The 23663-nt window shown below is 39.6% G+C and overlaps 2 protein-coding genes across 2 annotated transcripts; both read right to left on the reverse strand.

Moving 5' to 3' along the window:
* Positions 1–3551: 3551 nt before the first annotated feature.
* LOC117296718 (gastrin/cholecystokinin type B receptor-like) lies at positions 3552–4754 on the reverse strand. The gene has a single exon (XM_033779761.1). It carries the CDS (start codon positions 4752–4754, stop codon positions 3552–3554), a length of 1203 nt encoding a protein of 400 aa, XP_033635652.1.
* An 8709-nt stretch (positions 4755–13463) lies between these two features.
* On the reverse strand, positions 13464–23455 carry LOC117296911 (organic solute transporter subunit alpha-like). The gene is made up of 7 exons (XM_033780017.1): positions 23338–23455; positions 19713–19873; positions 18729–18802; positions 16748–16906; positions 16250–16364; positions 14948–15200; positions 13464–13772 (listed from the first exon to the last, which is right to left on the reverse strand). Exons 1-7 carry the CDS (start codon positions 23405–23407, stop codon positions 13534–13536), a joined length of 1071 nt encoding a protein of 356 aa, XP_033635908.1. The 5' UTR covers positions 23408–23455; the 3' UTR covers positions 13464–13533.
* Positions 23456–23663: the final 208 nt, after the last annotated feature.

The raw sequence follows: 23663 nt of genomic DNA on the forward strand, positions 1-23663 counted from the left end.
CCGTCAAGGTGCCATTAACGTGAGTCGCGTCGGAAGGCGTAGAGCGTTGATTGACCGTCCAAGGCCCCCCTCAATCCGCCCTTGCTGATAGTGAGCCGTTTAGTCTGTTAGAAATGTTCATGTATATTTTAATTAAAGAATAAATTCAAATCAGGCTTTTAAGATATTATATAAAATTTGACGATAAGACCGTTTATACTTACATGTTAATAAAGACAGGAATATTTTTTTCGACGAAAACTTTTGAGCACTCGAATTATTTTTTTCGTCTGTGGTTGACTTATTGTGTCTTTTGTTTTATTCAAAGACCTACCTAGACTTGTGGACAAGTCGTTAATGGTCTGTCGCGGTGTGATAATCGAGTCGTGGTGGTGACGTAATGATTCAGGTTTTCGCGAACAAATACTGCTCTCGCGAGATCACTGCTCTCACGGGGAGCTACCGGCTGCCGACTTCTACTCCCCATTGACTGCACAGCGGGAGTGCAGTAGTCTCGCGGGGCCAGCAGTCTCGCGGGGCCAGCAGTCTCGCGAGAATATCTCAAGTATCTAAGAACTAACCCAGCGAAACATTATATATGGGTCATTCCATGTCAGACCAACGCACTTTTTTACCTCATGTCTTCCGATTTTGATAAAAATTGCTGTGCTTGTAGGTCCTAATGAGCAATGAATGCACACCAATTTTCAGACCGATCGGACTTTCCATGTGGTCAGGGCAGAAACCACTAAAATCTGACATTTTTAGGGTAAAATACCACCTTTTTGGTAAAAATATGTCATAACCATGTCAATTTTTATCACATAATATGCAAATTTGGTATCAAATTGATGAGAATTGCATGCTCAAATCAATTCTTTCATCAACAATAAATTTTCATTCCAAAAATCAACGAAATAAAAATCATTTGATAGAGCATGTCTTCCTCTATCAGAATCCACTAAGAAACAGTTGGGCTCTTCAAAATTTACAAGTTTATGAATATTTTTGTACAAGTCACTATGATCTTTAATATGTTATCGTGACCTTTGACCCAATTTTTGAAATAACGCAACACTCCAAAAGTCAATGAAAATCACTTGATAGAGCATGTCATCCTCTATCAGAATCCACTAAGAAACAACTAGGCACTTCAAAATTTACAACTTTAAGACTATTTTTGTACAGTTGGTAGGTTACAAATTAGTCAATTTATACATGTACTTTACTTTATAAATAAATAAAAATAAAAAATTTTCCAAAGTTACTAAAATTGTTATTGGTTTGGGATTTTTTCATGTTGAGGGCTGATGTGGTCTAACCAGAATCCTACTTCAAAATACCAGCAGTGACGCACCAAGGATTTAATTTGGGTTGTGGGTGGAGGGGGGTGGGGGGGAGGGCATTTTTCCGAAACAAAATTCTTTCCAAGATGGTAAACAAAAAATGTCACCATGCTGCAACTCTGACTTCATCGGAAGGTTAGCATGCCTTTTCGTGTGCTAAATGGAAATCGCACAGTTAGCACAAAATCTGCTGCTGAGCAGCTCTATTAAAATGGGCACTGAAGTCAGAGTTGCAGCATGGTGAACAAATTGTTCTTGAGGATTTCTCAGAAAGTTACTATGCATTAATTTGTTGTTCAAGATTCATCACAGGGGGTTAAAGTAAGACTGCATAAGTTTGTGATCTACTGAAGAAAGGCAGACAGCTTCTCCATCTCAACCTTGATGTAATCTCTAACGGGGATCACTAATAATCACAGTGGTGCACCCGAAAGGGGGGGTGGGGACGATGGGTCTGGGGGATTGATCCCAGCCCCTCCAAGGTATTCAATTTTTTTTTTTTTTTTTTTTTTTTGGTTTTTTGTTTTACAATCTTCGAAAGAAATGTTTGGGGAAAATATGGCCCACCCCCAAAAAATAACAAGAAACAAATCGCAAACCATGAACACTTTAAGTAACTTTAGAAACAGAAGAGTGAGGTTTGTTGGTGGATTTATTATGTAAAGTATATAAATTGACTAGTTTGTGACCTAACAACTGTACAAAAATAGTCATAAATTTGTAAATTTTGAAGAGCCCAACTGTTTAGTGGATTCTGATAGAGGAAGACATGCTCTATCAAGAGATTTTTATTTCATTGATTTTTGGAATGATACATTATTTCAAAAACTGGGTCAAAGGTCACGATAACATATAAAGATTAAAGTGACCTACATTTCAGAAAATTTATTTTTGACAAAAGAACTGATTTGAGCATGCAATTCTCATCATTTTGATACCAAATTTGCATAGAACAATGCAGCTACAACATTGCTTATCTTTTTAATGCAGCCATGGCATTGAAAACGACTGGTCGCTTCCAAATAAACAACATGTTTTTATCAGAATTGTATGCCATGAAAGTGCACTGTGAACGACTATTGTTTACCACAGGAGAAATCTCAAATTTGAGAAAAGTATAATAAAAGGTATAATCAATAATTCACATTTCGCACGTATGATGAAAACAAGAGCAATGTGTGACTTCTGTGTCTTTAAGTCGATTCGAACGGTGAAAGGTTGTGTTCTCAACAAACAACGGCACACGTTAAAAGAGTGTCAAATTCCGTTATGAGATGCACTCATTTTCAAGTAGATAGCGTCCTCAAGACAGTGGGGGGGAAGTGTAATCCTCGAACCTCACGTTCAAACGGTGTAAAATGTCCCTTCCGTTGAACAATGGGAGCAAAATGAAATGTGCCGTTATTGGACATAAAACAAACGAATGGATCTTGAATTTCCAAAGAGGAATAATAAGTTTATTTGCAGTCAAAAGGTCAAATTCAATGCAGTTTTTGACTAAGCATCGAAATGCGGGAATTAATTTAAAAAAAATTATATATTACTTTACGTCGAAAAGTGAGAGCGAAATATGAAATGTGACGTCATCGGACATCATAAAAACAATGGATATTCCAATGGTCGAATTCAATGCGGGATTAACTAAAACAAACTACGATGCAAGTTAAAAACTGCCTGCACAAAGCAGGTTGACCAATGTATACTGTTGTTTTTATGTTTTTTATGCAAGTTCGCCCCAAACAAGGCTAAAAGTCACTCTTGGTATGGGGATACAAGTCTTTTCAAACTTAAAAGTTAAAATAACTCACGCTAAAAGAGTCTGTTAGGTGGAATTAAGTCAGACACACTAGTGGCACATTTACCATGAAAATGTCTGTAAAAAAATACAGAGGCTGGCTACAGACGTACCTTTACGTCATTGGACTCTTTTAGATTGGAAAACAAAATTCGCACTGGAAGAGTAGTACACCTTTTCACCGTTTCAACGTGAGGATAGAGACTTGTACTTTTTCCCACTCTTTCATAAAAAGGAATCTGATTGAAAATGAGTGCATCAAAAAGGTGAATTTTTACCTTGTAACCCCTCTTGAAATTGGATTTTGTTTTGCTTGCCGCTTCGCTCTGCTGTCATTGTACTTAACTCATAAGTTAACATTTGATTTTTTTTTTTTAATATATAAATGCGCTCACGTTCATCTCAAAAGTCACTTCAAGAATTCCAAGCTACTACTGTTCCATCGGCACGGCGCCCCGTCGACACAATTTCCTCAAGACATCCCCAATGTCTTTGCGAAATCGTCTGTTCGCCAAGCCGTACATGAGCGGATTCACTGCGTTGTTGAGAAACAAGAGATTGAGCAGATTGTACACAACATCCACTGTTTCATCATGCGGCCTGCCTGACAGCGCGAAGCTAACATAGATCCAATAGGGGATGTATGTTACTAAGAATATTAGAGTAACAGAGAAGAGCATCCGCGTTGTCTTGCGTTGAAGGTTGGTGCTGGACGGGCCGGCAGGCTTGCGTGACCTCATCACCTCGAGTGACTCCTGGCGTGAACCTGGGGTACGGGAGAGCGATGGCTGGCCCGATACAACTGCGATTGCGTCTTGGTTGTGATGAACTGAAACTGTTCTTGCAATGCTCGAAGCGGTATCAGGTGCCTCGTCAGTGGCCGTACAAGCCACCTCTTGCATCTCGTTTCCATCTGCTGTAGTAGACGGAAGTCCCGTCGGACCCGCCCCAGTCGGTCTCCAACCGAGGCTGTCGCTTATACCCGACTGCTCGGCTCGTTTACGGGCGAAGCCAACCCGTACGTGGCGTCGAATCATAGCGTACACCTTACCATAGCAAATCATAACCACAACAACTTCAAGCGAGTAGAAGACGACCTGCTTAGAGAGTGCTACGTTGAAAAATCCAGTGTTGCCAAGAGCATACAGAAATAATGGGATGTTTGTGATAGGCGTCAAGCAAAGGACGATTACGACTGCAACGCGAGACCGCTTGTGAGTGAGTAGTCTTTTATTGTGTCGACAGACGCAGTCGTAGCGGTCAAACGCTACCAAAGCCGTCAGGCCATCGGCCACTGTCAGTGAGAGATTGTTGGCGAGGGTTATGGCCAAGTAGGCTGTATAGGACGGGTGCGTACCGTCCAACTGCTGTGCAACCATGACGGCATCGGGTATACGCACAAGGCAAGACACGAGATCGGTGACGGCCAGTGCCATGATGAGGACAGCCGTGCTGGTCCGTCGTGGCTTGGTCCAGAAGACCGCAATGATGAGAACATTACCCGGAACTCCGATCGCGATGATGAGTAGGAACAGGAACAGGACGACTATAGATCGCGGTTGAACGAGTACATGTTCCTCCATGTGGGTTACAACATCGATGGACGCATTGGTGATGATACTGCTTTCAGTCATGGTGAAATTTGACATGTTGGGTGTTTGTGAATACCGAGTATTTAACTTACGACTCGACTGGATTCAACTTGCGAAAGAAAACCTCACAAAGCAACAATCACGAGGTGAGTTGTTGGGTGTTTTGTGAGTATTGAGTCTCGAACCGATGAGTGACTCAACTCAACTTACTGAGAAAGTAGCGATCACGAGGTGAGTTGTTATGTGTTTTGTGAGTACTGAGTCTCGAAACGATGAGTGACTTAACTCAACTTACTGAGAAAGTAGCGATCACGAGGTGAGTTGTTGGGTGTTTTGTGAGTACTGAGTCTGGAAACGATGAGTGACCTGACTCAACTTACTGAGAAAGTAGCGATCACGAGGTGAGTTGTTGGGTGTTTTGTGAGTACTGAGTCTCGAAACGATGAGTGACTGAACTCAACTTACTGAGAAAGTAGCGATCACGAGGTGAGTTGTTAGGTGTTTTGTGAGTACTGAGTCTCGAACCAATGAGTGACTTAACTCAACTTACTGAGAAAGTAGCGATCACGAGGTGAGTCGTTGGGTGTTTTGTGAGTACTGAGTCTAGAACCGATGAGTGACTTGACTCAACTTACTGAGAAAGTAGCGATCACGAGGTGAGTTGTTGGGTGCTTTGTGAGTACTGAGTCTAGAACCGATGAGTGACTTGACTCAACTTACTGGAGACAACATACAAATTAGCGATCACCAAGTGAGTTGTTTGGTGTTTTGTGAGTACTAAGTGTCAAACTGATGACTCGACACGACTCAACTTACTGAAGAAAACATATAATGTAGCGGTATCCAGGTGAGTTGGGTGTTTTGTAAGTACCGAGTCTCGAATTAAGCGATGAGTCGACTAGAGTCGACTTGACTCAACTTACTGAAGAAAACATACAGCGTATAGCAATCACAAAGTGAGTGGTGAGAAGAGATCACCAGGTGAGTTGTTGATTGTTTTGGTGTGCTGAGTTTCGGAGCGATGACTTGACTCAACTTACAGAAGAAAACATAAAGTAACGATCACCAAGTGAGTAATTGGGTGTTTTGAGAGTTCTGAGTCTCGAACTGACGACTCGTCTTGACTCAACCCACTGAAGGAAACTAGTGAGTTAGTATGTTCTTCAAAGTAGCGATTGTCATGTGGGTTGATATGCTCTTCAAGTGATAAGAATAGCTGACACTAAAAGTGCTCCTTAGACGAAAGTCTGTCTGCACGTATAGTCTCGTCACGGTGAAATAATACGAGGCATTTACAGATGCAGGCGGTTTGAGCAACAGCAAGCCCCACAGTGATGGGCGTATGTAGTACACGCAATCAACCATGCCGCCTGTCCGGTGTAATGAATGTCTGGTTCAATTATGGGTAGACTTGCCGAGTCGCTCTGTTAAATAGAAACACCTTTTACTGAGACACGATTGGTTAACAAAAAGGCGAAGAAACAACACACATGTCAAATGGTGACGTGTTTAGTAAGCATCTGGTCATTTATAGATAGACTTGCTGAGTCGCTCTGTTAAATTGAAGTACCCTTTCCTGATACACGATTGGGTAAGCGAAGATACAACATTATCTGATGTACGTGTTCGTAAGCGTGTGGGTGACGAAAACGCTTTGTTCAAATCAGTCAAGGAGTCATGCCCCAACTTCAGAGACGTCAATGTTAATAAATGAAGGTATACCGTCACTGTAATTAAGCCTAAACTCAGGGAATAAAGGTTATATTTGCCTCTTCGATGAAAGAGAGAGATTGGGGGATGGGTGAACAACACAATCGGGAACTTCGTTTCACGGTTTTACAAGTAGCGGGTGGATTTTTCTTTAATCAGCAAACCCGAGATTCGTTTGGAAGTACAGGCTCTCTTTGTTTATTCTCTGCGTTCACTGTACAGATAATTGTATAGCCTACGTGATTTATCGACTTGGTGTCCTATTTTAAAGACACTGGACACCTTTTGGTAAATGTCAAAGACCAGCCTTTTCACGTGGTGTATCTAAACATTGCACAAAATCACAAACCTGTGAAATTTTGAGCTCAATTAGTCGTCGAAGGTGCGAGATAATAATGGAAGAAAAAAAAACCTTGTCACATGAAGTTGTGTGCTTTCAGGTGCTTGATTTCGGAACCTCAGAATTCAATTACGAATTCTCGAAATCAAAATCAAGTATTTTAGTGGAAAATTACTTCTTTCTCGAAAACTACGTTGCTTCTGAGAGGGAGCCGTTTCTCACAATGTTTTATACTATCAACAGCTCTCGTTACCGAGTAAGTTTTGATGCTAACAATTATTTTGAGTAACTACCTAGTGTTCAGTGCCTTTAACAATGGTACATAAAGTATCGACAGCTCTCCAGTGCTCTTAACCCTCTAGTCCCTGCACCGCCCGAGTTTCTGAAAACCAATTTTTCAAGATTCTTGCAGTAAACAACTGGAATCGTAGTTCAATTTTTAACAGATAGCTTAATATTTATGCACAATTTTTTACCCTTTCGGTAATGTTTGTATAAAAGTACAAGCTCCCATTGGGAACAATAATCGGCTCTTGAATATTTTGTTTGTAAGGATAAAACGGACACAATAGCTTTTCAAGGCTTTTATCTGACTCAATGCTCAAACTAATTAAATGCGAAGACGTTAGGCGCGCGGTCCATTCAGGGCCGGTTCGGCAACCATCAGACGATTGTCAAACGATTACAGTAGCGAACGATTCAGCAGCGGTTGTGAGACGATTGGGGGATAGGTTCTTCAAACGCTTCAGTGCGCTGAGCTTGTCTAGTCGTCCGGAGTCCGAACAAAGGGGCTATAATCGGATTACTGTCCATTGTGTTGGGATTATAGCTTTGACTGTTCGGTTGTGGACTATGAATATGAATTTAAAAACTAAAATGTTCTAACGCGTTATTTTTGCGCTGTGTTTTTTCCATTTCTAAAATACTCGTCGAAAGATACCACACAAACTTGTTTTAATCGTGAAAAACGATGAAGTATAACCTCACATTCTACTTTACCTCTTTTTGTCATGTATTTGCTTCGCCTAGCGCTGGCAACGTCAATGTAGCTCACATTGGTACATCATGTACATGTATACTCGATTTGAGCGTTCGAGACGAACTCAATTTTTGGTTGGTTGTGACCAACTAAGAATGTTTCCCAACTAATGTGTATCTTTTTAATAAACGTATGACCAGGTTGTTGAATTTGGGTGTGATCTGCAAATAGGATTGTAATCAGTACGTCCTCGTCAGAAGGTTTAACTTTGAATACTTTTAATTTTAAACATACTGTTGGCATTGAAGAAGAAAAAGCATTGCATTAATCAAAAGACTGCAATAAAAAATACCTAGTGTATGTGTGTGTACTTGTTTGTTTTACGCTTAATTGGAATAAATTTACAGATCTTATTATCAGAACATTTTGTTTATACCCTTCCCGTTTGTAAGTTTAAGATAAAACTCTCTATGTTTAAGGTTGATCAGACAAGGTTGATCAGACAATCTCGTGCTTTAATATAAATTTGTTTCCTGGAAAAGTGTAAATAAATTTGGAGTGCGATTTTGGTGAAAATCTGAAACATAAATGTTACAAATCTGTGAAATTTTAAATGAATAGTTGAATCACTTTTTATTACAAAGACGCATCATGTTAAATCTCTTTTTTGAATGTGTGTGGCTCTGAAAAGAGCCGTTTGGTTTGTTTGAGAGAAGGTTTCTCTCCTTCCTCAGGGTTTCTTGAACTTGTGGATGAGACGATCGTGTCGGTCCATGTCGGCTGCACTCTGAAAACCTTCTTCCGAACAAGAAACAGTTGTGGACACAACTCCGTCACAACCGCAATTGCCAAAACACAGCTCGCCTATTCTGTATAAATATAAGTCACCTCTATCTGTTTAGGCATAGTTAACTGCGGACCTCCACAACAAAATATCATGCGTAGCTCGACTATGTTAAATCAAAATTCAAAATCAACAAGGCTTGTCCGTAGAATATTAATTTCACCAAACATTGCTTCGAGAAAACGTATTCCAAATAGATTAAAATAAAACCATTGGAACTTTTTTTTATTGTTTCATGTCATCCTTGAAGAGTTGTTCAATTTTGTGTTGGCGCGTTCCAATCTCTTTCTCCACTGATTGAATTTAGTTTCAAAAGGACGGAACTTCGCAATAACATTTTGCAAAATAATCAATCATAAAAAAAATACAATGAAGTAACCAACCGTCTACGTTTTTAATGAAATCTTCTGTGCACAAACAGCTAGCATTCGTTCCGTATACATGGAGTCATACATTGAGATGGTTGCCGCATGCGTGACGACGTCGTTCCCCAAACAATAAATGGTGTTTGAAGCTTTGCATGGTGTGGAGAATAAGAGCAACTATGAATAAAAATATTAATAGCAAACTTGCGGCTACAACCATGGGTTGACGATCAGAGTACATGTATACTGTTCGAAACGTCGAGACCAAACCGGCTCTTTTCAGATCCACCACTCCGTCAAAGAGATTTTACCCATGGTTGTACCCGCAAGTGTACTATTAATATTAATATTTGGACAAGCTCCCTCTTCACATTCGTGACTCATCCTCAATCAGCTCATTCAAGACTCAGTTAAAAACACATCTTTTATCATTATTATTATTATTATTTATTTATAGTTGCTCTTAATATGAGTCTGTAGGTTATGAATATACGACCCATCACTACTGTAACAAAATGGACTACACCACGGCCCATGGAGCTGCTTAATAGAGGTACTGCCAAACTCTTCCTAACTTAGGATTAATCTTGGGACTTAGGACGAGTTCAGTTCCGTATCCATAGACAGCAGGACGAAATGAACCCACCCCAAGTTAGGACGAGTTACTCTTCCTAACTCGAGATAGGATTAATCCTAGCGTTTCGTGAAATCGGCTGATGGACTGTCAACGACCAGTACTCTCACTTGGTGTATCAAAATATTATGCATCGAATTTTCAAGAGAACAGTGGCAGAAAAACACCATTGTTGCATTACTTTGTGTGCATTCAGATTCATGACAAAAGACTTCAGGCCTGAAATCTTTTAATATTTGAGAGAGAAATTAACTTCTTTCTCAAAAACTACGTTACTTCAGAGGGCACCATTCTCACTATGGTGTATACCATCAACAGCTTCACAGCACACTCTAATGGAACATTCAAAAACAATTGTCAACGAATTGCTTTACAATACTCGTTTTGGGGGGAGAAATTACAGTGGTGGGGGCGATAAATAAATCGTCCATGAGCAGGAATTATTGCGCCAGGAAGTGGAACGCTGAAGGTTGCTCCGGTTTACGAGTGCACGTGGCACGGCACAATTTCATAGAGCCGCTTAATCATAGAATTTTGCTTCAGCAACAAAAAGGAAAACTTGCTCAGTAAAATCAGACTTCTGGCCAAGACTCCACCCAGTTATTATGTTAAGTAAACAACAGCTAAATACCAATCACAAGCAATGTATCTGCCATGGAATTATGGCCAGTAACATGTGTAAAATAGGCAAGCTATTTTCGTGCTTAAGCATTTTTTTTTTTTTGCTTAAGCAGCTTTATTGGCCCATTGGCCCTTTTGGGCATTTTTCTGTGTAATTAGGGTCCAAAATGAACAAGGGTCCATTTTGGTATATTTGGCACGAAATTGAAAGCTCTTCGCCATTAAATTTCAATGAATGTGTAAGCAATTTTCTTTCTTAATTTGCCATACGACTTAACCTGTCGACAAGACGGGGAGAAAAGTGGTATGCACTTGACGTTACTGTCGATAGAACAAGAACCGCTGTACGTAACACATTAACAATCCTATATTAGACCCGCTCCCCTTCATTATAGCTAACAGGGGCCAATTTCATAGAGCTGCTTAAGCAAAAAAATTTGCTTAAGCACGAAAATAGCTCGTTTATTTTACACATGTTACTGGCCAAAATGTCATGCCATATACATTGCTTGTGACTGGTATTTAGCTGTTGTTTACTTAGCATAACAATTGAGTGGAGTCTTGGCCGGTAGTCTGATTTTACTAAGCAAGGAATTTAAGCACAATTTTGTGCTTAAGCAGCTCTATGAAATGGTCATCATTATCCGATGCAGTTTGAAGTCACTTGATATTTCCACACATTGATAACATTCATTGTACACACCCACTTAAACACAGGGCCCAATTTCATAGATCTGCTTTAGCACAAAAAGCTGCGAAGCACAAAATAATTATGATTACCGGAATACGGTTACCAGCCGAAACACCATGTCACATGTACAGTTTTTGACTGGTATCCTGCTCATTTCTGTGCAGAAAAGTGTTAAGCAATACTTTCTGCTTAAGCAGCTCTGTTATGCATTTGTACACGACGAACCTTGAATTTTAGTTATAGACAAGGTATGCAGCCAACATAATGTAATATACCTTTATCTCACTGTATTATACAAGTACAAAGTCTTCCTAGCATAACCAAGGAATTATTTTGGGACCATTTCACACAAGTGGAATCTCACACAATTACCCTATGATTGAAAGTGCCTTCCAAAGGCGAAACCCTTTCATCGGTGATTTGTTTGGGGGGGGGGGGTTGGCCGTGGTTCCTATTTGGGTTGCAAAAAGCTAGCCATCTAATTTAACTACCCACTCGATCGGCATTCAAATTCACATCAGCTTTCTTTTCACAGACATCTGGACATTAATGATTCTACCAAGTTAAAGCCCTTCAAAAGTGCATGCATCAAGAAAAATTGAATGAAGGTTTCAACCAACGACGTGAAATCAAATGCGTGGATGGGAGATAGCCTGCTGTGTTTCTGACGAAAATGCCAGGTAAAACGTATTCTAATTCACAGTATCGGTTTGGCGCGTTTAACTAATTCTTAAGGCCATGTCAAACAGGTTTAACACATGTAGTTTTTGGAGGCAACCAATGTATTGCACTGCATGCACAAGGAACTCTTTTCCCCAAGCGAAAGTAGTCCCATGTGATTTCGTGTCCAGGCCCAATTTCATAGAGCTGCTTAGCACAACAATTTGCTTAGCATGAAATTTCTTCCAGTGGTAAAAAAAAGGATAACCAACCACATTTCTATTTGTTGCATATTGCTTCAGCTATTTAGGTATTCAGCTGTTGCATGTTTGCTTATCCTGAAAATCACGTGGAAATTTGGTTGGTAATCCTGTTTTTACCAAGGCAAAAAAATTTCATGCTAAGCGAATTTTTGTGCTAAGCAACTCTATGAAATTGGGCCCAGGTAGTTTAAAAGCAGTACATTTTTTTTGTAGAACTGCGAAGTCTCCCGAATTCTGAAAAAAAAACTAACTCTGTGGCAGAAGAATAAATAGCAAGACACGTTCTTAAGAACATAATCTACACATCAGGTAGATTATGCATATGGTGTTACCACCGCTAACTAAATATTGATACCTCTATGCAAATCCCACGAGCACTATATTTTATTGTCACAAGAAAATTGTGTGGAAAATTGACATGTGAAATGCAATGTACACGTTTCGTAATTACTCATCCGCACAACATCAACTTACTTGGTATCGAGCAACCGGAGATCGAGCTGTGGTCACACATTGTGAGAAACGGCTCCCTCTGAAGTAACAGTAGTTTTTTTTAGCAAGAGGTAATTTCTTGCAAGAGATAATTTCTTACAAAAATATTAAAAGACCTCAACTCGAGCCTTTTATTTCTATCTGAAAGCACACAAATTTGTACATTTTCTTGCAATTTCGATGACCAATTTAACCTAAATTTTCACATTTTTAAGACGAAACCGTATTCGTAAAAAAAATGTTCACCCCTAATAGTCTGCTTGTGTATATAGAGCGCCCTCTACGTGGTGGATCACAAAATCGTGAAATAAAAGAACGTCTTGCACCAAGAATACATCGTGCACTGTTTTAGGAAATAACACGAGTACACAGTTTAGCATTCTGATTGTCATAAGCGATATGAATATATTTTTTTCTAAATATTCTACATGTTGATACTATCTATAAAACTTTCATTAATAAAACTTCTCATCATACTTTAAAAAAAATTGGCCAACTTTGCCTGATATGTTCATTTTCTAGAAGTATATACAAATAAAAGCAACTGCACAAACAATCAGCTTTCTCCAGAAGACGATCAGAGCATACTGATCGACACGTCGAGTTGAACCCAAACGGTTCTTTTCAGAACCACCCCAACTCATTTAGAGATAGTCACTACATTGTGTTACCGCTAACCTTTCCATATCGTATTTCTACCATGCAAAGTTTCGAATCTTACAAACAATTTAGGTGTACGATCTGCCAGACTCATGGCTGTTTTTTAAAGTTCGCGGTTGTTGTTTTTAATAAAATTATATGTTAATATGATGGCCCTTTATCAAAACGCTCAGTATTTTGTCATGCAAGGTATGTGGAGCTACCTTTTCAATTATTAGCTACTCCTTTTTATAACACCCCTTACAAATATTCTGCCTGTTCATTGGTTTAGAGCGCGTCACATGATATGTCTTGGTTTTACTAGACGGCGACCGTGTGATAGTGCATCGTTTGCCGTGCCACAGTCCGACCACTATCACACGGCGTGCAGTACCCAGACGTCTTTTTACTCACCTCCTCAAACCCGATCAGTTGTGCATCTGTGTATCTGAAACGCGCGTACGAACGTTACGTGTACGAAGATGATCAATAGTCTGGTGGGGTGTTATAAAACAAATATTGACCGCTTTAACTCGTGCTATGGTTAAAACTACGACTCATGGGCAACTTCAAGGCAACTACATTATACCTTATGCTCCGATGAAAACACGGTTAGAGCAACTTGCGAAATCGACTTAATTTCCAGTCCCCTGTCATTGTCATTGTTATTGGCCGCCATATTGCGGTCGTCACTACCGTTCTGGTTCCTGCTGTCCTCGTAGTGTTGGTTTTGCGTTCCGGCCCGGATCCACCTTCCAATCACGATCCTGCATATTACCATGAGTGGAAACATCTCCAAGATTAGTAGTAGATTCCGAATAACTGCGGGAGGGAATCAGATGAAAAACACACTTTAAAAAAATATTTATATAATTTTTTTTTTCAATAAGGAAAATATGTATCGGCCTAATAGAAAGCTAGGCCTACCTTAAGTCTTAGTATTTAAAAAGTTCAGCCATTTACCCACCAACACTAATAAAGACAACACACGCAGATGTGTTTTGTGGCACATGACCAACCTATATTGTACCAAATAAATACATTAGGCATATACTCATGATAGCAAACTCACAAACTGTATACAAGCATTAAACAAAATGGTGGAGATTAGGTAAAATATTAACACTTATATAATATCATGCACGTTATAACACAGAGATAAGGAAGGAACGAAGAAGGAGATTACTATTATAGAAATACTCTCAAATGAAATACATGATATAATACTCGTATTATACTTCCGGGTCAAAATTGAGCCGGATCCTGGTTAGTACACACTGACCAATTTCTGGGTCAACCAGGAATCTGTGTCAAAATGACCCATGAATTGGTCAAACTGCCGCAGAGTCTGAGTAAGAATGCAATATTTTTGGTGATCAGTTTCCACGTCAGTTCAATGCAATTCAAATCAATATTAATTTATCTCCATTGGTGAAAAAGGAAAATAATAAACAGTCAGTACAATAATATAAGTCAAAGACGGTCAAGAACTGGATGAGAAAAATAGTTAATGACAACATTATTATGAACAATAGAAAGACAATTATATAATGTAATGGGTACGAAGCAAACTATAGACGATGTGACTTATGTTTACAAACTTCCCTCTATTGACCACTGTACACGTCATGTTTCGCCGGGCAAAAAGACGCGTAGTCATGGTAAGATTGCATACACTTTCTAGCTGGCTGCCAAAACACAAAGGTTTTGCCCGGCGGTATGCGCGCGAATCATGTTTTGGTTTTCGAGTGACGTCAGAGGTCACATCGTCTATACAGGGGGCATTTTACAGAAGCCAAAAAGGCTTGTTTTGAAGTACGCACTGACAAAAATACAAAAAGAAGAAATGACAGCAAACACAAAAGCAACAAATGATTTATTCATTGAGATATTGAGGAGATAAACCATGTTTGCAGTTGAATGTCGTAATTAGGAGTTTGAACATCATTTCATGTTTAACTGGTAACCAGCAAATAGACAACAACACAATTGCTTACTTGTTAAAACCAAGTATTTATCGCACGTCAGAGGCACCAGGCACTGGATCTCTCCAAAGCGGATGATCATCGTCAGGGCAGCCCCTTGGGCATTCACGAGTACAACGACGATCCTTAGTAGGGCGAACTGGGGTAAGACATAGAAGCTACTCAAGAGAGCCTGTGACGTCTTAAAGAGGACTGAGATGCTGTATATAGCTGTCATGGTTGATAAGACTTTGGCAATGGTCGAAGGGAGGTCCAGGTTGGATGCCTTTAAAATTAAAGATACAAATGTAGGATTTGGTTAAAGGCACTGATGGGCACGTTTGGTAATAAGTTAAAAAGAATGGACGAGAAAGTGTAGATTCGTGGATAGAATGTACGAGCCGAAGACGAGTACATTATAGTCACGAATCTACACTTTAGAGTCTATTCTCTGATGTAACAGTTTCAATTGAGTTGGATTTCTCAATCTTATTTCGTATTTGAAAAATTATGTTGTCAAACGACTATTAACTATTAACTCAAAATGAATCTACACCAAACTGTAGATTGTGTTACGAATCTACACTTAAGTGTAGATTCGTAACGAAAGTGTAGATTCGTAAAAAATAATCTACACTTTCAACAATAGAGTGACGTCACATAAATAGTTTATCTCAAAATAATATAGTCAGGTCATTATTAAGTAGGATTTGAAACTTTGCATGTAACGGTGGACATACGATATGGACAGGTTTGCGGTAACATCATGTGATGACAATCTCTAAAATGGGTTGGGTGGTTCTGAAAAGAACCTTAGGTTTCAACTCGACGTGTAGATCAGATGCTCTTATCGAGTCATTAGTGTTAACTTTTTGTTTAAACCACCATAGGTCCTTTTAGTTGGTGAACAGTTTACAACAGCTTATTCTATATCCTAAAGTAAATAGTACCCATTGAAACATACGTGGTAACGGGCTGATGGTCAACTTGGTCACTTAAATACCGTCAGATCAGAAATTTATCTAAGAGATGTTAAATTTGCATCGGGGATAAAGAATATTAATTTTGGTTTTTACCCATACACCGATATGTGTTAGCACTGTATACTCGGTACTTTCCCCAAGTCCTGTGAAAAAAATATCACAGGCATGTTACTCGGGTGGGATTCGAACCCACGACCCTTTCAACTCTAGAGCAGTGTCTTACCAACTAGACTACCGAGGTTGCCCGGTAGCTAGAGGCAGTTCGAATCCTATGTTTATCGGAATACGAAGCTGGGTAAAAAAAAAGAGCCAATGAAGAAAGGAAGTTTTTCGAACTTAATATTGGACTTACCCCACCACCAGCGTCAATCGGGCCGAGTAGCCTATAGAATCCAGGGATTGCAACAGCAAAAGGAATGACTATTATATACTGAAATATCCCCAGTCGAAGAAAGATAAAACCTTTTCTGTTGAGGAAAACAAAATCGTGATAGAAGGATTGGCTTTTAAAAAACAAGTATTCTCTTTTGGTGTAGCCCATCATAACAAACATGTGAAAATTTGGGCTCAATTTTTATCATCGAAATTTCATGAGAATAGCGAAAGGGGAAAAACACCCTTGTTGCATTACTTTGGGTGCATAAAAACTAGCACTAAAGAAATAATCGTGATACAATAAAACAAGTTCAATATTTGCAGATACGATTGTTTTGCAGTTAATAATATCATAAATTGTAGCTCTTTGTAAATTCGGCCCTGGGTGTTAGATACCAAGAAATGTTCAGCCTGATGAATTTCTTTCATAAGAAATGTTCTGTTTGTATGAAGAAAAAATACACTTACAACTTACTTATTTATTGTTACCACTGGCAGACAAAAACAACAACAGCAGCATGGAGGTTGTCTGAGTGCAGTGCTTTGGTCGGAAAGCGCCCCCATTGTCGATTCTATGCCACCGAAGAGATTAACTATCAGTTTGACGAATATGTACAAACAGATCGCCAAATAACTGGGGGCAAGAGCAGGAAGATACAGTCTCAAGAACAGGATGCATGTCAACATTTGTTTATCTTTAAACTCATTTCATTTCTCGTGCTAGACTTGTGGACAAGTCGTTAATGGTCCCACGCGGTGAGATAGTCGAGTTGTTGCGGTGCTGTGGCGAGATCACTGCTCTCGCGCGAACTGCTGGTTGCCGACTTCTACGCCCCGACTTTCGGCTGAAGTGCCCATAGGCCATGTACAAACCGCTGTCAGGTTGTACAGGTGGTTATGGGACCGTAATCGTGCCAGCAGTAGTAGAATACCACGGGAATCGCGGGGAGAATCGGAATGCTATCACCGCGACAGACATTTAAACGACTTGTCCACAAGTCTATTCTCATGTAGGTAAATAGAACATTTATCAGGTAAACACATTGAAACAAATACAGCTATGAGAAATTTTAATACAGAGGGAAGAAAAAAAAACAGCTGGAGCTCGAAGTAAAGACAGTTTCTTGTAAGAAGAAGCTCTCCCCTCCAGCTGGTCCTAAAGAGCACAACAATACAATGAAGCATAAAAATATAAAAATGTATAAATATATAAAAAATATACAACAAACAGCAATTGAAAATGTCACAAAAATACGCATAAAAACACACACATACAAGGGTATACAAGAAACACCTGGAGCCCAAAGGTTTGCCTAAAAAGACAGGTTCTTGTACTTGTCAGAAGAGGCTCTCCTCTCATGCTGGTCCTGTATAGAAAAACAATAACTTGAAGCATTACAAATAGCATTTCAAAATATTACCAAAAATACGCATAAAAACACACACATACAAGGGTATACAAGAAAAAGCCCGAAGGATTGCCTAAAAAACAGTTTCGTGTCAGAAGAGGCTCTCCTTTCCAGCTGGTCCTAAAGAGAACAACAATAAATTGAAGCATTAAGAATATATAAATATACAAACAGCATAACGAAATATCACCAAAAATATGCATAAAAACACACACACATACAACTTAATGGTACCAAGAAAGGTTAAAACATAATGAATCATTGATCTGAAGAAAATTGTTATCTGTTCGAGTGACGAGGCATGCGATTGCGGTGTCCAAAGGCAACTCTGTTAACCAACGCTTTATACTATACGCTATATCAGACAGTATCCATAAAATTCGCCGTATGAGGGACGTGATCTCCTGGGGGGCAGCCATGGATTCTGTACCCCGGAGATTATGTCACCCCCCCCCCCCCCCCCAGGTGTACAAACTATTTCTGATAGCGCCCTCTTGTGAAACATCCTCCTTCAACCCACGTTAGTTTCCTTTATGGGGGACAGAAATCTTCAGGGGACAGACTTCCCTAGGACACCGGTGCCAGATGCAAGTGTGTCTGCTCCGGACACTTTTGCATATGCAATCGTGTCCTGGGAGGTGGACATGTATGACTGTAAATGTATGTGCACGCGTAAGCCAGTGTGCATGCACTGAACCTACGTGTAGCATGAATATTCACGTATTTTATGATTGCAGCGAATACCCAACGGCCGAACATTTCCCATGTCATTCATAGCTTGTACAAAAAATGGTTTTGCACGGGGGCGGACACAACTGCATATGCAAATGTGTCCGGGCGGACACAATTGCATTATGCAGCAGCGTCCGGGCGGACACGATTGCATATGCAAAACCGTCCGGCGGACAATATTGCATATGCAATAATGTCCTCCGGATAGTATTGCATAGAGGACATATTTGCATGCGACACCGGCATTACCCACACTTTACAGCCCAAGCCGAGCTTTAAAAACTCCTTAAATCAACGAGTGGTTTTGTTACTTACATTTCTGCAAATAAAGTGCTGAATACTGAAGCCGATGGCGAGAAAAGAGACAGCAGTGAAGTGAGGGAAGAAATCTGTGCATAAAAGACAACAACAATATCACACCAATACAGCTTTTGGTAAAAGATTCTGAAATTGAAATTTTTGACACAATATTCCGAATATCAATACCTTAACTTTAGATATGCCCCTGTTTCTTTATTGATATGGTGCAGGATACTATTGTGCATAATAAGATATACCCCCTAATCACGAACAAAACAATCGGCTTAGCAGTTTAAAATATAATTGGGGACTTTAGCAGACACATACCAGCCCAATTTGATCTATAGAGCTGTTCAAATGTGGCTAAACAAAAAACATTTACCTTGCCAAAAGGTTCCAAGCCAAATCACTATTCAAACCAGTGTTTGACTGCATGCCTGGTTTTCCTATAAAAAGATATTGTGCTTTGAAGAAGTTTTTAAGCAGCTCTGTGAGACTGGGCTCTGGTATCCAAATTTTACAATAAATGTGCGCATAAACTCAAACTTATCCATAATGCTTCCATTATCGTTGCGCTAAAAAGTATTAATGTAAGTAACTCATTTGCTTCAACAATATTGATCACAGTGTAATAATGATCATTGTTTGATAAATGTTGTAACTACAAAACTCCCCAATATTGATTACATAATATACCAACGCTAGAGACCGGCCTCCAGCCGGCGTGTCCATTCACCTTTAACCTACATTCATTTCACATAGAGATACGCAGTCAAATCATAGGGCGGACGTGGTATGCGTGAACTGTTTAGGCATCTAAGGAAAGCTAATGTCACTGCACGTTTATCCAATGATATCATTGTATCCAATGGAATCACTGGATCTGAGTAGTAGGTACCTGTCTTTTATCCGTGCGGATAAAGACAGACATAGCCTCGCGGATGAAGTCAGGGGCCCAGTCTAGGTCATAGGATGAACTATTCTAAACATTGTCCTTACCGGAAACAATCCACACAGTATTAAAATGAGCAGACGTCTCATTCCAATGTTGACTTTGAGTAAAACGAGAATCACTGTTTCGATGTAGAGACACACCGTCAACAGCGTCAGCACAATGGCCACGATTAACAGCGCCAATGACCAGGACTCAGAACGGAACCCTGCGGAACACACAAGACAACAATAATTATTTTAACTGATCAGGGCTCAATTTCATACAGCTATTGAGCAGAAAATACCGCTTAACAAATTTATTTGCTAAGTAAAAAAAAATGAGTGGGAGACCAATCGCAACAATGTAAACCCAGTGACATGTTATTGGCTGGTAACCTGTTTATTTTAAGCAATACTTATCTGTGCTTAGCAAAATATTGAGTAGTACCAGTCAAATGGTATTTTAGCTGGTATTACATTTTTGGGTTAACATAATTGTGTTGTGCTTTTATGCCAAATCAGCTCTTAAAAGATTGCTGTGAAAATGAAGTACGCCCGAGCACAAGCATTATATTTGGGCCTTTTTTGCGCAACAAAATGTTGCGTTCTAGAATAAGGTTAGCAGCCAAACTATTGTCAAGTGTACGATTTGTGCGGGTGTGGTTTTTCAAGGTAAACAAAATCCAGAAGAGCACAACACAAAGCTCCGCGACAAGTTGATACAATCTTGACATACACTTCAAATTGAAATTTTGAGATTTTTTTTCAAAATAGTGGTGGAGTCTGTCTTGAAAATCGTACTATTATTAAACAGTAGATTCACCTTTGTCCTGAAGTAACCTCGTGGCACTGTCAGATGACAATAGTGGCTTTCGTATGGACGGTGAAACTACTCATTTCTGATTAGCAGCGCAATTTGAAGCTAAAAGCAGCGCTATGAAATTTTGTCAACGTCGGTATGCCAAGGATTAATGTCCATCAGGCTGATCTGTTTGCTCACTATCGAGCCATGGGAAAGTTGTAAATACAGCGTTGATCCCCAATTAGGAAGCTAGCCAAACTGTTAATGATCACACAAGTCTTTGGAAATGTACAAGTTTTTGTGAAAAACTGTTTGGATAAAGCAGTGAAAAGAGAGTCTTTCTATGGAATTTGGTAAAAGTAATATGTGTTCAAAGTTCATGTGAACGGTTTGAGAGAGTTTTTGATTGCGTTTATTATAATAACACATGTTACATTTTACAATGTATCCGTTCATCCATTCGAAAGCCACTATTGTCATCTGACAGTGACACAAGGTTACTTCAGGACACCTGGGATATGGTGAAAGGTTACCATATTATTTTTGGTAATGACCCGAAAAGAAACGGTGTAACTTGTATCCAAACTCACAGTACACATGAACAGGTAGGCCTATACACAGACCTTGTAGACCTTTCCATTGTTGATAAACAAAACGGCGCTGGTTGGCATGGTCGGCCGAATGTTTTAGTAGTAAACTAAACACTCCATCGTGTTATCAGATATTATCTCCAAATTCGTTTTTTTTTTCTTTTTTTTTGCAAACTTTCAATTACAAAAATACATCTCGTGATTGGTTGTATTGTTTCCAACAAACTCAACAGTATTTTTGAGTATTTTGTGTAACATTGTTACAAACTGTGGCCATCTGATTTTGCTTTGCATTTTGTGGCTTTCCATAGTTTTCCAACCTGGGTTGGTGGCCAAAAACTGGAGTTGTGACCTTGCAAAGGAAAAGTTTATAGGCGCGCCTATTACCCGTTTTATATAACGATGTAAATTGTGTTGTCATTTAAACCCTCGAGATAGACTCTGTTAGGCCAAGTTAAACAAAATACCAGTTGATCGTTCGGTGTTTTTTTTAAAGAGTAGGATGAGACCCTTTTTATGTTTTACTTTTTATTTATTTCAAAGGTGGTTGCCAAGCATTTTAATTCAACCTGGCCATGAATTCTTCCGTTTAAAGTCACAGCTTATGTAATATGTAGTTACAAGTTCTCAAAAGATTAGTGAGTTTAAAGGCAGTGGACACTATTGGTAATTCCTCAAAATAATTATTGGCATAAAACCTTACTTGGTAACGAGTAATGGGGAGAGGTTGATGGTATAAAACATTGTGAGAAACAGCTCCCTCTGGAGTGACCTAGTTTTGGAGAAAGAAGTAATTTTCTACGAATTTGATTTCGAGACCTCAAGTTTAGAACTTGAGGTCTCGAAATCAAGCATCTGAAAGCCGCAACTTCGTGTGGCAAGGAGGTTTTTTCTTTCATAGTTATTTCGCAACTCCGACGACCGATCGCGCTCAAATTTGCACAGGTTTGTTATTTTATGCATATGTTGAGATACACCAAGTGAGAAGACTGGTCTTTGACAATTACCAATAGTGTCCACTGCCTTTAATGACAAAATAGTTGTCTTTTTGAAGAAAACGAGTAAAAAAAAAAATTAAAAAAAAAAGATGCGGCCTCAAAAAAGGATGAGGGAGGGGACGATCAACTGGTATTTATTTTTATTTGGCCTAACATTGTAACAAACTGTGGCTTTCTGATTTTGCTTTGCATTTATGGCTTTCCACAGTTTTCCAACCTCGGTTGCTGGTGGCAAAAACTGGAGTTGTGACCTTGCAAAGAAAAGTTTATAGTGGCGCCTATTAATAAGGGAATCAATGTGTGGTGAAGAGGTTTTCAACTAGTGGTTTAATCCCAACAAGGCCTGGTTCTTGATAATTTTACCGAGACGAAGTCGAGGTAAATTATAAAGAACACGGGCCTCGGCGGGTTTAAACCACTAGTTGAAAACCGATTCAACACACTTTGATTCCCATTCATAAATACCTTTTCGGTCATCGCTTTTTTGTCAAAAAGTTAAACAAATGAAAGAATTATAATTGTTCAATGGTTTCTTTCAACACAAAACCCCTCCAGCTATGAAAATGGTAAAGTCCTCCGCCGCCCTCTGGTAAACAACTCCTTATAAGGGAATGTTGTGCGCGTCGCGCGTATCGCGTGATGTGGCACGATTGCTGTTTCAGCCGTTGCTCTCGACCAATAGAAATGAAGAAACTGTCTTATAAGAACAGGTGCAAGGTCGCGTGTCACGCCCATGTTTCAACACTTTTTATCGGTCATAAACAAAGGTTTATACACACCCACGTGACGCGCTCTCCACCAATAGGAATAGCGAAACTGTCTGAGGTATTTATGAATTACCCGTTTATGTTGTGTTGTCATTTAAACCATTGAGAATGACTGTTTGGGTTGAAACGTCAGGTCATTGTTATTCTTTCCCCAACCCTTTTATTGGAATATTATTGTAGTGAGCCATTTGAGATTATTTTGCCTGAATTGCACCAAGCCCTATCGATTAGAAATCAACAAAAGTATTTAGACAAAGTTTACTCCCCAAAGAACAAACTTGTTTGAAGCATGGAAAGGAAGTTTCCTTCATCCATGTGTTTAAAGGAAACTGAAAATCCCGGGTTGCCCGGCCCGGACGCTTCCCTCAAATACGGCCATTAAGAACCGGGGTCCACAGGAGGTGAAAGGCATGACGAAACCAATCGAGCCGCAACCTGGCCGCCTGTAATTGTGACGAGGTCCTAAACTTGTCCTTAATTGCTATAATACAATAAAAATGTCCGACTTCTAGGTCGAAACTCAACCTAACTTACGTTCAAACATGTCCCCTGTAGTGGGTATGTTGCTGTTGTTCCACTGTGGCGTGCTTGGGTTCGCATCCATGGTGCTCAGTAGGCTATGTCCGGTGGCTCGGCGACGTTGAATGGTGACTGTTTGCTATGGCCTCTTGGTGGCATTAGCAAACAACTGTCACTGGAGAAAGATTATACACTCGGATCAGTGGGCAGTGAAAGCGTACTTGCATCTGTCTCGACAACAAAGACACATTGATTGAAGTATAACCCCATTGTTTACTCAGACGAGACGAGAACGCAATTCCAAAGAACTGAAAGAACTATGGAGAAAGAAATTCTTCCTG

This window comes from Asterias rubens, chromosome 11 (genome assembly GCF_902459465.1).
Source record: "Asterias rubens chromosome 11, eAstRub1.3, whole genome shotgun sequence".
Lineage (NCBI taxonomy): Eukaryota > Metazoa > Echinodermata > Asteroidea > Forcipulatida > Asteriidae > Asterias > Asterias rubens.